Genomic DNA, 18,499 nt, shown 5'->3' on the forward strand with positions numbered 1-18,499 from the left:
CCTCCGAAAGGACTCGACCAGAACTCGACGAGGAATCGACCTCCGAAAGGACTCGACCAGAACTCGACCAGGAATCGACCTCCGAAAGGACTGGACCAGAACTTGACCAGGAATCGACCTCCGAAAGGACTGGACCAGAACTTGACCAGGAATTGACCTCCGAAAGGACTCGACCAGAACTTGACCAGGAATTGACCTCCGAAAGGACTCGACCAGAACTCGACCAGGAATCGACCTCCGAAAGGACTCGACCAGAACTCGACGAGGAATCGACCTCCGAAAGGACTCGACCAGAACTCGACCAGGAATCGACCTCCGAAAGGACTGGACCAGAACTTGACCAGGAAGCGATCGCTTACCAGGTGACTATATTTGATCTTGACGTGAATTGTGTTAATGAGAGCACGGGAGAAAACTGCACTGATAACGGAAATGTCAATTCAACCAAGAACAATGGACAGTCAGATACCATTGGTTCGAGTGACTTGCAACCGGAACACTTTCCCATAACCACTGGAAATCACACGACTCAGGACTTGGTCGCAAGTAACACTTCGATTTGTATGAGTGAGTAGAACAATCGTATTCGTATATTATAGATATTAAACTTTTTGCAAGTTTAAAATAAGCTGTTCAGAAGTTTTTGAGATGTAGTCTATGTTTATGATAGGTTTTTGAGTTTGATACTTTCATCAATGCCCCCCCCCCCCTCCTCATCAATGCCCCCCCCCCCCCTCATCAATGCCCTCCCTCAGAAATTTTTAAGATATAGTCTATGTTTATGAGAGGTTTTTGAGTTTGATACTTTCATCAATGCCCCCCCCCCCCCCATCAAAAGAGTCCTGGACACCTCAATAGCCCTCATTATTCAATCAAACACGGGTTTAATCAAAGACTCTTCTATTAAAGTGTGATTTCCAATGGTTTCAGATTCTTCTGAAGTTCTAATATCGAAGATCTATCAGGACTCGAGCTACGCTTTGCTGCAAGTAATTGTGGCATGTTCTGAACTTGACTTGTCACAGCAAAGTGTGAGGTGCGATAATGTGAACAATGGAGAAAACTGCATCGACAAAGTTGAAGTTCATTCCAATAATGGACAGTCCGCTATCATCCGTTTCAATGATCTAAGACCAGGACAGTTCTACATGGTGACTATCGCCGCTAAAAACACAAAGACTCAGGACTTAGTCGCAAATTACACTGTGATTTTTATGGGTGAGTCGACCAACCGGAATTTGATTTTCGCATTTTGACATCTTTATTAAGTTCAGGAACCCTAGATTTACTTGGTTAGAACTTTTCAAGTTCAAGTTTTTCAAGTTTTGATATTTTTGACACCACATCTATTTTACTCAACTTCAAATGATTTTAAATTTGTTTCAAATGTTGACTTAAAAAAGGAGATTCTGTTTGTCAATACTAGTAGAGTCTCGAAGTTCTAGGACAAAACCATAAGTTAGATAAAAGTAAAACACTCCCTGTGGTTGGATACTCCTACTTATGCGGGACCAACGGTGGTTCAATGAAAATATTCTATAACATGCTGGTTTATTTGAGCTTCATGAAAAACATGCGATTTCCGTTGGTTCCAGATTCTTCCGTAGTTCGAATTTCAACCATCTACCAGGATTCGAGTTCTGTTGTACTGCAAGCAAATGTAAACTCATCTGACCCTGACCTGTCAGTGCGAAGAGTGAGCTGTGTTAACATGAACACTGGGGAAAACTGCAGCGATAATGTCGATGTATTTGACACCAATAACAATGGAAAGTCTGCTACCATCGGTTTGAGCAATTTGCAACCAGAAGAGCTTTACAAAGTGACCATCACTGCTGGAAACAAAAAGATTGAGGACTTGGTTGCAAACAAGACTTTGGTTTGTATGGGTGAGTTGAACTTTGTAAAGATTTTGTATTGGACAATAAAATTGCATTTTGCAATGTCGAACAATTGAATTCTATCAAACATCTCATTTAAAAAAATTTTCCTCATAGCTTTAATTGAATTATTTCTATATTAGACCGAAATGTGGATTTCTTTCAAGTTCAAGGAATTGACAAAAAATAAATTATAAGTTCATTTTAGAACCTCGAAAAAACATCGACTGGTTTTCTCAGTCACAAATTGATGGAACAAACTTGGAGTTGCCTGATTCTGCTGAGAACTATGAAATCAGCTTGGTCCCAACATTCTGCACTGACAACAAAACACTTGTTCATTCTCACTGGGTGACGTCTCTTATAGTATACACAACGAGATCTGACGGACCGCCTCTGAACAGTCATACAATTCGAACTAACGTTTTAATATTTTCTTCACCCCTCCCCGAAGCATTTTGGTTCTTAGATCGATATGTTAGCCAATCAGAATTGAGTGCTTCTACATGTAACAGTCGCCTACTTAAGTCACATATGAGGTTAAAGAAAAATAGGCCCTGTAACCATTGGCTCAAGAGTCAGGGACACTATCTCTTGTGTTTTTCAACCTCGAACGGTCGGAGCCAATTCGGTTCACTTGCGACATGAGACTAAAACCCTCGTCACAGCTTAAAGGCCATTACCAAAATACCCCCCCCCCCCCCCACTCTAGAAAATAAGAACGTCCCCATACGTAGGTCTCAAAATACCCAAAATACGCGAACGCCGTTGAAAACAGGGTCGGAACAGTCCATACAGTTACTTTTTATTAGACAGTGGAACTTTGATCCATTTCAGATAGATCAACCTAAAATTCTCCTTACCTCAACATAACAATCATAAAACACACTCAAGAAAACTAATTTGAGTACTCACATATCTGCACACTCGAGAATAGGAGTAACTAAATTAACTAGCGACTCTAGCATGAATATAATTGAATGAAACTTGAGAAGTTTGCTATTAATGAATTCCAATCAAAGTAAATGAGTTTTCACTTGAGAATTAAGTTTTGAGCTGGACCATTGGGAGACTTCGGTTGTCCACCCTTCCACCGAAGGTTCACTCTGGTCCAGTTGAACTTCAATCTCCTCTTACTCGCGAGTATTTTCTGTCTCATGCCACAAATAAGACAGCTCTACTCTCGTTCGATTAGGTATTGGAAATTTTGAAAAGCAATTTCCCGCTGCTAAATTTGACTACTTTCCCGCGATTGTAATTCGGTCGTTCTGATCTTGTTTTTCTGAGATTTATAGTTGTCGCGAGAAAGTTGAGCATGACATGTTCAATTCGAATTTTTGAAAAATTCCATTTGACCCCAAAATCACGTTGTTCGTCTTGCTCAAGGTCAAACTTCCAAATATGACCGACTGGTACAGACTACCCGGACACAAGATCGATGTCCTTATCGCGTGTCACCGTTTGTCAGTGAATCCCCAGAATTCTGAGTGTTGCTCAAGATACAGTGCCAGTGGTCATTTACAGAAGTTTACAGCAGACTTAAGTTTATCTACACCCCAAAATTCACAACCATGCAAAATTGTCACACTACCGCTAAAGAGCAATCACAATCTGCGTATACTTGCACCCTAAACTTCTGCTTTGCAAACAAATGATTTTAAAATATCTTTTGTCCTATTCAATCAGGAAATTGTCATGCTGCATTTTGATTTATATAATAGGTATAGCATATTAATAACAAAATCTCGTTCGTTAAACTTTCTTTTTCGTGAACTCAAGTTTCATCCGAGTTCACCCTCGAGTCCTTTTCCTTCCCTCTCACGACTCAAGAATCCCTCACTGAGCTACCTGCTCATCTCGCGTTCTTCGCCTTCGAGGTGCTAGGCCCGGATACACTCGACACCGCAATCTGTCTTAACAGTGCTTCCTAATCATCGAAGCTTATCACGATCTCTTCCCAAGCCTTAAGTTGTTCCTATGATCGCATCCACTCCCTCTGTTCCTGCAACCTCTTTGCTTGGTTGGGCAAATCCTTCACCTTCGACTCCCTATTCAAGCAAAAGGAGTTGTGCAGACTCAGACTCACGTTCTTAGCCAAGTCCTCTTCCAGTATTGATTCTCTCGCCATGGTGTTATCTCTAGACACCCTACCAACTCTTTTCCACCCCGTCGTGATCGCCGTTGAAGGCTTCCGGTCCTATCTCTGCCAGGAACTGTCGGTATTCCTTTTGATATTTCTTCATATGATCTTTTGTCACCACATACAACCAAGATGTCAACGTCGCTCGAAACCACGGGAAAAATTTTATGAGGCTCCATACGTGCCTGACTTCCATCGGTATGGCGAATACCTTGCATGCAGTCTCAAACAACTCAAGTCTCCTGCTGTAATCTATAGCGTATATTGATTCTGCCGTCGGTGTCTTCGACTCCCGATAATTCGTCACATTTTCTTCGATCCATCGCAAAGCCAGCATTGTGCTTACCACCAAGAGTGTCACCTTTTGCACGTAATCTGGTATGTGACATTCGACCAGAATGAACGAAAATGCAGATTCGGCGATTTCGAATAGTTAGCAGCTAACCTTCCGAATTGACAGTTTTGAGAGGTTAGTGACGTTATTGGGACGATTAGTCAAACGGTGAAGGTCAAGATATTGTGTTATTTTGAAATTTTAAAAACTCGAACTGAGAAGTCACACTTCTGAGAAACGGCAAAAACCGCTATTTTGGAAGAAAACCAGAAGAAAATCAGAACAACAATAGTTGCGATAGTGATAACTACGAGAATTGCGATAGAAAAACAGCAACGAATAGCAGAGTTACCAGAGACCGTTCCGAGTTGCAACGATTGTGTCGCTACAATCGTTGCAAGGCCGTTCACAACAACGCGTGAAGGGTGGAAAAGCAGCCTTCCGGAAGGAAGATAAGGTTGTTATTTCCCCGGATTCAGGAATCCGGAGGGGTCTCGGGATTTGAACTGAAACTGTTTTATATAAACTTTTAGCTTCCCGGTTATGTCTTGAATTGAATTTATATAACGTTTGAATTCATTTTACGACGATGAGAAGCTAGGAGTTAGGTGAAAGTGTTGATCCATCTTCGACGGAGATGATGATTTTTATCTACTGAACAAAAACAATAGTAATATAAAAACTAGTAGTAGCCCTGTTTTAGGAGTGACCTCGTGATCTGAGGATACTAAAACCCAGCCATGAGCTCACTAATATGGCATGTAAATAAGTTAATTTGAGCGTTCTGGCCGAAGCCGGAGAACAGTAACGTTTTTGTCGACCCGATGTTAGAAAGACCACCAAAAGAACTGGTTTTGGTAAAGACGGTGAAAAGCATGTAGAGCTTAGTTTAGACGCTGGCCAGTTCTTTTATAGCTAAGCTTTATTTTCCGTCGATATGTACTTCCGGGCGAATGTTACATAGATGTTTTTATGGCGCTCCTGGGTGTTATTCTTTTTTAACATCATGACCGGCAGAACCGTTAACGAGCACTCCGCGCCGAGCGGATGCTCATAATAACGCCCTTAATAGGCCCTAACGGCCAGGGTGGAAGGTTAGTTCGGAACCCGAAAGAGTTCCGGATTACCGTGAATAGCTTTTTAACCTAGTTAAGACCGAAAGTTCACGTTCCAGGAAGTGTGGGGGGATTGGCCGTCCCCTCGTTCCCTGAGAGGTTTGTGACCAAAAACACTTAAAGGTATTTAAAAAACCAAACAAAAGGTAGTATAGTACCCAAGAAAAACAAAAAATATAAAAAATAACCGAAAAAACCAAAAACAGTAAAAAAAAAAGTTTAAAAAAAAATCAATAGAAATCATCCCCCCAGACAAGATATGATCCGATCCTCCCGTTTGTTGTTGATAGATATATTGTTGTTACAGGCATTTATATCAATCAGGATCATTACGATCATTTTTGTAGCCTGTTTGTGAGGCTTGTACTCTAGGGTTGTTTGAGTATTTAAGCACGTTAATGCTAATTTACGCTCAATCCGGAAGGTTCTGCTGATTTGCGCTCAATCCGGCGGTGTCTTGGGAGAAGACTGATCCGGCAAGCAGTACAAGGAGCAACAAGGAAGGGCTCAACGACAACGATAGTCGACTGTTGGGTATCATTAACAAGTTTTGTATCCCTTTTGGTACAAAAAGTAAGATAGTAATCTGTGGGGGGCTCGACAGTGCTAAACTGTAGTGACCCTTCACCGAACTGCGAAAATCCGAGTTAACACCTAGATTCGGATATTGAACAAACCCGGAGGGGTATAGTATTACTTATATTATTGCTAATATAGCCTATATTAAAACTCCTATATCGTTTTTCAGTGAAAAACACAGTAAGCGGACCGGTTTTTAGTGTCAAAATAGCGGTATTTTGATCCCCCCACAAATCGCGAGTTTTAAAATTTCGATATTTTTTGAAACGGAAAAAAGCGCTAAATTAGTGAGTTACATCGTAACTGTGCTAGTATAATAGGTAGAACCGGTTGAGTTTAGTTCAGAAGTGGTTGGAACTATTTTGGTACCAAAAACCGATTTTTCGCAATTTTTGAGAAAACGGAACACTACAAAATCAGAAAAGTTTTTGAAAGTTTTGAGTTAGGACAGTAAAATAGTTGTTCAGACAACGTCCACTAGTGAATCTACCGGTTTTAAGACCCGTTTCCCGATAGCCTTCCGGATTACAGAGAAATCGAACTTAACGTGTTTGGTTCAGTGGATTCATCAATCCGGAGGGGTCCAAATAGCAACATTTTTCGCAAATTTTTCAACTAAAGCGTTTCAGATCGGGTTTTTTTACTTTGAACTAGAAGAGTATAGGCCTTTTGAGCTCGGATCAATAATTTTTAGGTCGAAAAGAACAGAATTGCGGAAAAAGTTAGTCGGAACCTATAAGTGAGAAGGTTTTTGAATTTAGATAAAAGACGTTTTGGTTAATAACTTTGGAACGACTGTACAGATCTAGTTGATCTTGGTACCATTAGATCAGAAATTAGCTGAGCTTACTAATAGGAACAAAAATTATTCGAAAAACTAAGCGTGGAATTTTTTTGAGATTACACCCCTACCAAAGGGGTAGAAATGGTTGAATAAGGCAATTTTACGCTGTTCTAGAAGAATAGGGAAGGCTAAAGGCACCAGAAAACCTTGATAGAGCTAAAATTAGGCTAGCGATAAGACACTTCACCGTTAGCGTGAATGGTCAAATAAGAGGCTTAACTTCAATCCGGAAGGGTCAAGGGAAGGACCACTTACCCTTCCTAGTTGATACAAACAGCATAAAAGCATCGGAGAACGTATCCGGAGGGGTACAGGTTGAAAATCAAGGAAGTCTCCGAAAAGCTATTTTTACAAAACCGGAGGGGTCCCATTCCGGAGGGGTCCGACTTTATCCTAATCGGAGGGGTCCCAATCCAGAGGGGTCTTCTTTTCACAAAACCGGAGGGGTCCTAATCCGGAGGGATCTTACATTTGCTAAGCCAGAGGGGTCCCAATCCGGAGGGGTCTCAATGTTGCCAATCCGGAGGGGTCCTAATTTTGCCAATCCAGAGGGGTACTGTTTTTTGTCAACCCGGAGGGGTATAATTTTTGTTAAAGGACTTAGGTAAACAGAAGAAAAGATAATAGTGAGGGGTGTTAGGTTATTAAGAGACAGGCTAGGAACCAGTGACTGCACTGGTAACTTGCCTTTAAAAAAAGACCAGACCAAACGAAAACAGGTCCAAAACTTGGATATTCGCGGCACTAAGTCTAAATTAAAAAAGAGTGTGTAACTCATTGGTGTGGATTGAAATCCAAAACGTTTTTGAGAAAAGTGACTGCCCTGAGGATTTTAGTAGGTCTAGCTCGGGCAGTCCGAAGGCAGATAGGTAACAGGAGACTCGGTGGGTGCAATAGACGCCCACTTGAGAAAATTACTGCCTTCAAGTTTTGTCTGTTTGGTGCAGCACCAAGCAGGGAAAGCTCTCTCTTTAAAAAACAAGTTCGACTATTGTACTGCGACCGACTAAAAGTACAATACACATACGTTTTTCATAGAAATATTCCTATTTTGTTATTTCTGGTTTTAAATCAACAATTTGTGCTTGATTGGGTAGTGAATACATTATCTTTTAAATTGACTGATACAATCATACTGTTCTAGTTCTCAAATCTTACGACTAATAATCGATTATGGTGAATAAATTGTATATACGCTGTACCGTGATAACATACAAGGATTCGTGGTCACTATTTAATAGAAACTTTTGAAATTTATTGTGTTGTGTTAATATTCTCAGTAGTCAGATCAAAAGGACACTAGCAATCGAATTGAGTGTATAGGTAGTAAGAAGTGGTAAATTGAAGATGAGTCTAGACAAGTCAAGGATACCTAAACTAGGTGATAGCTCGAGGAAATTCATACCTGAGAAACAGAGAAGAGCAACGACCGACCCTTTTGTGGAAAGGATCATACGAACCCGGACCGACAAAGGGGAGACGGTTTCAGGCAGAATGGTTGACACCAGAAGTCAAAAAACCTCAGAAGAGCGAAAAGCTATGCTAGAAGTGGAGGTCTATCCGAACCAGGCCATGAATGAGAACCAGGAAATACATGGACCGGAGGGGAGAGACAGAAGGCTGGCGAGTGGATCTACACCGGTAGAGCAAGGCCAAGATTTTGCCACTTCTACCGGGACACTGGACCGAGAGGAGATGTCGGAACTGTCCGACATCCATACTGAAATTGTGGCAACTAGAAGATCTCCCACATACAACACCATGATGGCAGGCGTGACGGAGAAACCGGCAACATCCTCATCGTTTTCAGAAAGAGTGAAGAACACTTTCGGAAACATCTTTCCATTCACCATGGGAGTGGGTACAGGAAATGAAGGTGAATCCGAGGAGGAAGAAGAGGACGATGATGAGCAGGTTGACATTGGATCTCGAGTCAGCCTCAATAGTTGGACCCAGGAGAATGAGGCATACACCGACAGAGAGACTGGAACCATGGACAAATTTGGTGTGGTGAGAGCGATAAGCAAAGACACAAACACATCAGGCCAGTCAAGAGACTTTGTGAGTATGACAAATTATTCGGAAACGCGAACGGGGGAGAATAGAAACATAGGACTAGGCAACGCATCGGCGGATCCAGAGGTGCATAATGAAAAGACGTCGAGGCAGAGAATAAAAGCCCAAATCTCGACCAGTACCAAGCTACCTGGGATCGACAGGGTGACACCGCCACCTGTGACGCCACAAGTACAATATCTAGCATGATTATTGATCTGAGCATTTTGGCTTTATGGATTCCACTAGCAGTTTGGTTAACTGTTTGCTTCATAACCTAGTCGGCACTGGCTTTGTTCACGCAGTAAAACTCAGCGATTGTGTTCGGAAATTTTACTGCATGCGGAAAAAGGCCAATGCAGAATTTAAGAGCATGCAGTTAACCATTGTAATTGGAATCAAAGATAAAGGCTTTTAACATTGAGAAATTAATTTCGTGTTTGTGAATGGACATTTTTGATATTTTTTCTCAGCAATAGGAATGAACAATTTCTAATGCGCCAGTTGCTGAGCATGAAATGACAAATTTCAACTCACATCTTTTCATGCGAGTAGACTAATATTTTCAAAAGGCGGAATCAAAATTTTTTCAAACTCAAAACTTAATTGCCTCCTTCTTCGCAGTACTTGGTTACTTTAAATGTGTGGACTAAAATAACTTCTGTTTTCAACCTTATATTTTTTTTAGGTATCGATTTATCATAATTTTTGACTTTAACAAACACTTCAGCACATTGTGGAAGAGACAGTGAAAACGCTATAGAGCAGAAAATGCCACCACACCTGCAGGCGGTCAAGAATCTGGTTGAACGTACCGCCGAGAAATATCACTCAAACAGTTAGGAGCGAAGCTGCGGTGGGTACCTTCGCATGTTCAGCTGTATTAGAGGCGGTAAAAAACAACTGAAATTAGCACCAGAAGGTATGGTGGAAAAATGGATCCATAATTCAATATAGACTGACCTAACCAAAGACAGGGCTCGAACCGTTCTTTGTGGACATTCCGACACACGTTCTGCAGAAAGATGACAAAAATTCTAACAAAGAAACAAGGACTTTGGAGGATTGTTTGCAAAACCTAGTCGCCAGAAAACAGCCAAGAACTGATTTAAAACTGAGAGTGACTGTGGGCGAAAACCAAACACAAGAGCTCAACACAAGGGCAAAAAACCGTTACCTGCAGCGCTCCAGTACCGCAAAATTGCGGGTATTGATTAAAAAATTTGAACCTAGAAAACATAGTCTACTCTCTGTACTGTGAAACAGTTATTGATTCGACGTCTTCAACTTACAAGCTGTATCCGGGCAGCATCTCAGCTATTTACTTCAACGATAGGCAAACACTTTAGATAGAGTAATGTCAAATTGATGGTGAAATTAAGGTTTTTGCAATCGTGGTTGTGAAATTTGCCGCAAAGCCAAACTCATGAATCCCAAGTACCTTTTTCGTGCAGCTAAACACCTTCAACTCACATAGCCTCTAAATAGCAGGAGAGCTGAACTTCCTTGAAAGAAATAATTAGTTTGACGGATAATGCAGACCTCACAACAGCTCAACAAAATGCGAGATCATTTCTAACGAGCACAGAGTTAAAACGAAGTTCACCACTCAAGTGATTTGCCCCACATAACTTGTCGGTGGCCAATAACATTGGACCAGGTACGAACGAGACAAAAAAACTTTTTAATTGAAACAGCCGAAACAATAATTTTAAGAGTCAACGAGGCTACAGCAGCATCAACAACATTCTTAGGCATTAATATACGTATACCAAGCCATAAAAACATGTCGGCTAGTTTTACTAGTGGAAACGGTTACGTAAACGAATACCAGATGGTCAAGTCGATTAATCTTCAATTAACCAAAAAAGAATTCTGTAACATTTACTTGCTACTATAATATGGGTGGGGAGGATTTTTATTCAAAATTATTTGGTTGATAATTATTTACATAACGCAAACCAGTAGGAATACGACAAAATGGTTTTTCTGAGAAATACAAAAAACAATCATAGCAAACTGAAACGCAACAAAACGTATTCTGTTTTTAGGGGGAGAGAGATCCGTTATATAATTTGATGAACTTATGAGGCTAGCTTTTTCCATTTCTCCATTTCAAACGTAGGGCTGCTAGACAAAATTATAAAACGATTACAATCTGATTCCATGTTGCAGCGGATTCTTTCTTAGTTTTAAAATCGCTTTAGACTCCAATAAAAACTTTGTAGTGATAGACCTGGCGTTTAAAGTGATCGATTAGTGGAGCCATCTTTAATACCGCGTTTTCAGTTTTGACGAAAAACAGTTTGGGTCGTAACAATTTTTTTGGTATCCCAAAAAGCCCGTTTACCAACGTAGTTCTGAATGCTTCTCTTTCAACCTTTTCTACTGTGCCGAAATGTGATAAAGGCTCTGAACATTGTCATTTGTTTCATGTGAGAAAGGTGACGTTTCGTTTATCAGCGCAGTCATTAGGCTTCTCTACAGTTTGTTTTAAGTCGTTTTTGAGAGTCTCGGTAATCACAAAAATTTTGCAGGTTGCTTAAACTAAATTTAGTTTCCAAAATTTTCGAATCCTTTTGTGATTTCTTAATTGCTTGTAAAATTAACAATTCAATTCAATGCTTCGCCTACCTTCTCTGGCTCACCTCCTTTTTGCTGCTTACAGTCCAGTCTGCTCGTGGTTCCGTGGAATGGTCGGCCCGTGGTTCCGTGATTATTTTCTCTCCTGCGTTATCGAAAGTTCTCTATGGGTATTCGACATGGGCATGCGATTTCAGTTTCCCGATAAGGAGAAAATGCTGATGGCCATGCATAATTCGGGTACGGTGATGCTGACATATTCGAATCAATGTGGATTGGATTTTACTGTTGCTTAGGTGGAGCCTGCATGTGTACTTCCGAGGGGCCTGAATGTCTCAGAGGGGTATGCGGAAACCCATATGTCGCTAGCATCGTTGAAGCGAATGGTCGAGGGGTGATCGCAAAGAGGTTGACGTCATAGGATTGGCAAAAGATGAGGTCTCTGATGCGGTGAGTGGCGACAGATGCACAGAGTACTAAAAGGCACTGCACATGATGATGGAGAACTGGACGGGAGCGATTATAAGCTTTCAGCGCTCGACATTTTCTTGAGCAGGTTGTCATTAGATTCGACGAAAAATGAGATGAAACGCTTCAATGAGATAGAATGATTCAATTAAAAAAGAATGGTTTGATGAAATTATGCAGCTGATGTTGGGCACAAAATGAGGATGAACTTATTTAGATTTAGCAACCAATTGCTGCAATTAAATTTAGAGTGCAAAAAAGTATTCACCGATTCCAGTTTGATCGATACAACTTCTAAATTTATTATCAAGACTAGAGTCCACCAAGGGCTTATTTATTATCCCCTCTTTTCAATTTGTAGCACACCAGCATCTTTGTTCTTTTTTGTTGCATTGCAGCATCTTAGTAGTTTTTATCAGTGACACAGTCCTTAAAAAAAAGCAAAAAATCCTGCATCAGGGAAAGTGTCCTTAGTCAAGTAAGCAAAGACTCATTTTATTTTCGTCATTCATTCGTTCCTCAATTGAACCTTTGTTAACAATCCTTCATTCTTTTCATCGTGCTATGTAGAATTTTTCGAGGCAGAGTAATAGTTCAAATCCTTGATTCCGTCATTTCTATCTGGGGAAACGGAGATAAATTTATTCAACATTCAGCGATTGTTGCCTAATGATTAAAGTGTCTGAATGGCCGGGAAGCACATTTTTAGCATTCCAGAAGACAGAAAAGATAATGTAGCAGGAAGGATTATGAGAAAAATCCTTAAAAATCCTTAAGCAGAAGGAAATCGAGAAAAAAGAAGCTATCGTTGAATCCCAGACAACTGCACAAAAAAGATGGTCTTTTTCGACCATTTTCAGATTGTCAAAAGAAATTTGTCATAATCAGCGTCCATTCTGGGTCCCGGTGCACAGTTTATTTGGTCGAGAAGCATCAGGATACTGCAGGACATGGACCATTAGTCAGTAAAAGTTTAGGCGTCAAGTACTTTGAGAAATAAGTCGCATACCAAGTCAAGGAAATGAGTCGGAGAGTCACTGCTCGACAATGAAACCTAGATCCAAACAAAAACTCTTAAATCCCAACGTTAAAAAACAACCAAGGAGGAAAACCGCGGGAATATATTTTGGTCAGGTGCTTTGATTAAATTGGGTTGCTTGAAAATGACATCCCTTTGAGCTTTGCAAAATGCGTCAATGATGTAAAGTAGGTAAAACCTTATCGTCAATATTTAATTATTGTGTTAAAAATCAATCCCTTATCACATTCAATAGCCTGATAAGGATCGAAAAACTTACCGGCTGGATAAAAATCCTTGTCAATAATTTGAGAATCGGTTGCACAGAGAACCGCGCATTTGCTGAATATAATTATATCGAAAACTTTTCAAGCTGAGAAGGTCTGCTGTTTTGACCGAGCTTGCTGAAGAAGATTTCTTGGTATTTAGGTGTTTGTTTCATGTTTAAACTTTTTCCGAAAAAAAAATATTTAATTCCCCCGTGCTTTGGTTTTTGAAAAACATTAGGTGCAACCTGAAAGATATCACTCACCGATTAGGTCATTTTTTTGCAATGTTTTCGGCAACAAAAAGGTGCGTTGACGTGATGAAGAAAACAACAGGGCAAGCAACCATAAAGCTAAATCAGTAACTAGAAAAGCTTTTTGTTTGTCATCCACAGAAGGCTGCTAAATTTTTGGGTAGTAGAACCCCAAGGTTTTTTCGATTCCAACATTCATGGATTTTTGTGCTTGTGGAAAAATGGGATTTGTTGTCGGCCTGAGCTGGACACTCTGATCAAATACTTCATTTTCAATTAGCACAGAGATTTCCTCATGACCACAGTCTGATGCCATATAAACGCAGGCCGAGTTATAAATGCCGTCGATAAAAACTCCCGAGAGACAATTCGACTTAAAATTGGCCAAATCTGTTCAGGATTACTTTTCGAATCGGAATGCACAACTCGAAATTATACTGTTTGTTGTTACTGTCTGTTTTATTTGAGTTTTCAAATTTCACAGTAAAATGAAACATGTTGTGTTATGAAACTTGTTTGTTATGCCGGCACGTCAAAAAATGTCCTTAGAGAGTAAGAAAACAACCATTGTTCTCTCAGATAATCTATTGCAGCTACAGTGAATTTTCTTAACAAAGAAGAATTACTAAATCTTGAAGAACTACAGCTGAACCAAATGTTAGATTCAAAAACAAAAAAATTGCCTTACAAAATTTGCGTTATCAAACTACGTTCCGGTCTGCTCTGGTTTCGCAATTTAAAAAAAACTGAGTGGAAACCGATTTTTTTTAAACTGAAATAAATTGAGTTGAACAGATGAAATATATATATTTTTAGTTTGTTCATTTTGGCAGTAAATGAGATCGAAGTTGGGCGTAAGATGGCTGGAACTGAGATCAATGTTGCATGTATTTTGGCAGGAATTGAGATCGATGTTGGGTGGTTGACACGAATTGAGATCGAAGTTGGTTGTTTGACGGGAATTGAGATCAAAGTAGGGTGTTTGACAGGAATTGAGTTCGCAGTTGTGTGTAAGTTGGAAAGAATTGAGATCGAGGTTGGGTGTTTGACAAGAATTGAGATCGAACTTGGGTGTTTGACAGGAATGTGGTCGAACTGGGGCGTTTGTTAGGAATTGAAATCGGAAATAGGGCAGAAATTGAGATCGAACGCTTGATATTCCAACTGGTAGCTGATCAACTAAGCAGTAGTTGAAAATGAACTCGCGGGTGAAATAAAACATTTAATTTGAAACACTAATATTTATGTAACTGGAATCCGCAAACAAAATTTGGATTCCACTTACAAATTGCGGATTCCACTCACAAACTGCGGATTCCGCTGCTGTTTCTGATTTCTGCTGCGGTTTCCGCTTACACTTTTGGATTCCGCAACCAGCGCAATTTAATATAGACATCTTTTTGTAATTTGTTCGTGCATTCCTCAAACTGCTCCGGATTTCGGAAATACTTTTGGTGATTCCGCAAAATTTCCAACCTTGGAGCGGTTTTAAGCGGTACAGTGTTTAAGCTATTTGTTTTTGGAATCGAAAACAGCAAAGAAAATCAAACAAAAATAGCAATGTTACAGATTCCGCAAAAATCTGGTTTTGGCCTGTTGCGGAATCCGCTTAGAGTTCACAAAATGCTTAGTTTGGCCTCGTAATGTGGGGGAGGGAGGTTATTTTGATTTGGTATTTTAAATCAGTGCTTGAGCGGAAGCAATACTCAAGAAACGTAATGGCATTCAAAAAAAAGTATACGCCATGACTTGTATGTGTAATGTTACGTCACCCATCAGGCTGCCCCTATTATCTACAACATGGAGAAAGGATGCGAGTATAGAGTGCATTACGCAGCTAGATGTAAACTACCAACCGGGGGCTACCTTGTCTCACAATTTGTCATCTACAACGAATCTTTCTGCACAGGTGATAGTTGATATTTAAAGCTTATTATAATTCTCAACCAAATTGCAATAGGGGGGGGGGGGGGGGGGAGTATGAAGAAGTCGGTTTCATTTATCGTATCAAAATCTATTTTTTTCAATTTATATTTTCTGACATCCATTTTCGGCCGACGAGCCCGAAAATGTCTCTAAAGGCGCTTTCGGCGCCAATATATACTAAATTTAAAGAGGAGCCCGCGCCAAACAAAACGCAATTTGTTGGTCAATCTTTCTCACATGTTCGCCTGCGGCGCAAAAAAATTAGTAAAATAGGTTCTTATAGTAATGTGGGAGCGCTCGGAAAATCAATTTGATTGACTCAAAAAAGGTCGAATTAACAAAAAGAACGATTTTGTAAAAACATTTTTACAAAAATCTTCCCCTCTTCGATAAAAACTTAGATCCTCCACTGGAAGTTCTAAACTAAGAGGTACTAATATGATGCGCAACTCATTTTGAGCCTAACTGTTTTAATGAAATTAATTAGCACCATTCTATTTTAACTTGAATCGGACCTTTGTATAATTTTGATATATTGGAAAACTTCAATTCGAGTAACAAAAAAATATATATATTTACAAATCAATTGTGACTACAGTTGAGAGTACAGACGTCTTATGGTAAGATGTGTATTAAATATTGCATGAATCACTTCCAAGAAGAATGTAGTTACAATGAAAACTTTAATAGCAAAATACTGATTGACCAATTCTTCACACGGCTATTCAGGAACTAAAATAAGCTTTAGTCTACCAAATGAAACAGGCCACAACTTTTATCTACCTAATTTTGTTATATATACACTTTCTAACCACATACAAAAGCTTACGGTTCTTACTGAATTTTTAGACATAAAAATAAGAAAAAACTGACTTTTTTTTCGGTGGAACGTAAAATTTTTCAACAACAGAAAAATGAGTAAAAACATATTTTTATTGGATATTTTTCTGACAGAAAGATGAGTTATATGACAATCTGTATATATGGATTTTTACGGAACTGCTTGACAAGAAATATTTTTTTCATATGAGCTTTGTAGTAATCTACTTATTCACGTTCCATGAATAAAAATATTCTTGTCAAACAACTTCAAAAAATTCCATATGTATGGTTTACCACCTTGTATGGAAAAAACAAAGCTTATATGGTAAAACAAATTTAGTCTGCTAAGTTCAATAACATGCCAATAAGCCAGTAAACTAAGTATATCTTACTATATCAATTCAATAATACTTAAAAAACTGAACTTAGATGACGCTCTGAACATATGGTAAGTTATCAGTAAGTTTTTAAAAGGTTTTTACAAGTTAATACAAAATTTTTATGGAAAAAACAAAGCTTATATGATGTGATAGGTTTTAGTCCGCCAAACGAAACAGGCCACAGTTTTCGTCTAACTAAATTTTTGACTAATTCATTTTTTAGCCTCACACAAAAAATTATGGTTTTCGCTTGTTTTTCTGACAGAAAGATGAATTAGATGACAATCTGTACATATAAAAATATAAAGAAAACTCTTGACACGAATTTACGTTCCCTGGATAAAAAACTTTTGTAAAACAATTCCATATAACTCCATTTGTAGTGATGTCACCTATGTTCATATTTTTAGTATTCACGATTTGATATTTAAGATGAAATTCAGTCTGCCAATTGAAACAGGCCAATGTATAAATTGCCATCTAAGTCGTCTACCAAATGAAACAGGCCACAACTTTTATCTACCTAATTTTGTTATATATACACTTTCTAACCACATACAAAAGCTTACGGTTCTTACTGAATTTTTAGACATAAAAATAAGAAAAAACTGACTTTTTTTTCGGTGGAACGTAAAATTTTTCAACAACAGAAAAATGAGTAAAAACATATTTTTATTGGATATTTTTCTGACAGAAAGATGAGTTAGATGACAATCTGTATATATGGATTTTTACGGAACTGCTTGACAAGAAATATTTTTTTCATATGAGCTTTGTAGTAATCTACTTATTCACGTTCCATGAATAAAAATATTCTTGTCAAACAACTTCAAAAAATTCCATATGTATGGTTTACCACCTTGTATGGAAAAAACAAAGCTTATATGGTAAAACAAATTTAGTCTGCTAAGTTCAATAACATGCCAATAAGCCAGTAAACTAAGTATATCTTACTATATCAATTCAATAATACTTAAAAAACTGAACTTAGATGACGCTCTGAACATATGGTAAGTTATCAGTAAGTTTTTAAAAGGTTTTTACAAGTTAATACAAAATTTTTATGGAAAAAACAAAGCTTATATGATGTGATAGGTTTTAGTCCGCCAAACGAAACAGGCCACAGTTTTCGTCTAACTAAATTTTTGACTAATTCATTTTTTAGCCTCACACAAAAAATTATGGTTTTCGCTTGTTTTTCTGACAGAAAGATGAATTAGATGACAATCTGTACATATGAAAATATAAAGAAAACTCTTGACACGAATTTACGTTCCCTGGATAAAAAACTCTTGTAAAACAATTCCATATAACTCCATTTGTAGTGATGTCACCTATGTTCATATTTTTAGTATTCACGATTTGATATTTAAGATGAAATTCAGTCTGCCAATTGAAACAGGCCAATGTATAAATTGCCATCTAAGTCGTCTCTCTGTGAGAAAACCAAGTAAAAGTAGTAATTTTTGTTTGTGGCTAGATAATGTGTATATCAAAAAGTTACGTGGATATAAATTGCGACCTGTTTCAATAGGCAGACCAAAATCTATTTTACCATATCAAATCATTAATACTAAAATCTAAACTTAGATGACAGTCAGTACGCATGAAATTATATGAAACTATGTGACAAGATTTTTTTTCATTCAAAAAACGTTAATTACTAAATTATTAAAAAAGCTTATAAAGAAAAATCAAAATTTTAAATGAATGTAAACTTTTTTACTAAGTTAGTAAGTTATCAGTAAGTTATAAGCAGGTTTTAGGCAGGTTTTTGAAAAAAGATGTTATAGAAAAAACAAAGCTTATATGGTAAGATAAATTTTAGTCTGCCA

The 18,499-nt window shown here is 38.5% G+C and overlaps 1 protein-coding gene across 1 annotated transcript in view; it reads left to right on the forward strand.

Annotated features, from left to right (window-relative positions):
* Positions 1-6: 6 nt before the first annotated feature.
* The window catches only part of LOC134853176 (uncharacterized), a 71,496-nt gene continuing 53,003 nt past the window's right edge, over positions 7-18,499 (forward strand). Inside the window, exons 1-5 of the mRNA XM_063869133.1 lie at positions 7-567; positions 931-1,218; positions 1,596-1,889; positions 2,089-2,231; positions 15,316-15,445. Of these exons, the coding sequence (XP_063725203.1) occupies positions 564-567; positions 931-1,218; positions 1,596-1,889; positions 2,089-2,231; positions 15,316-15,445 (859 nt within the window). The 5' untranslated portion in view covers positions 7-563. The remainder of the gene's footprint in view (positions 568-930; positions 1,219-1,595; positions 1,890-2,088; positions 2,232-15,315; positions 15,446-18,499) is intronic.

Source organism: Symsagittifera roscoffensis, chromosome 8 (assembly GCF_963678635.1).
Source record: "Symsagittifera roscoffensis chromosome 8, txSymRosc1.1, whole genome shotgun sequence".
Lineage (NCBI taxonomy): Eukaryota > Metazoa > Xenacoelomorpha > Acoela > Convolutidae > Symsagittifera > Symsagittifera roscoffensis.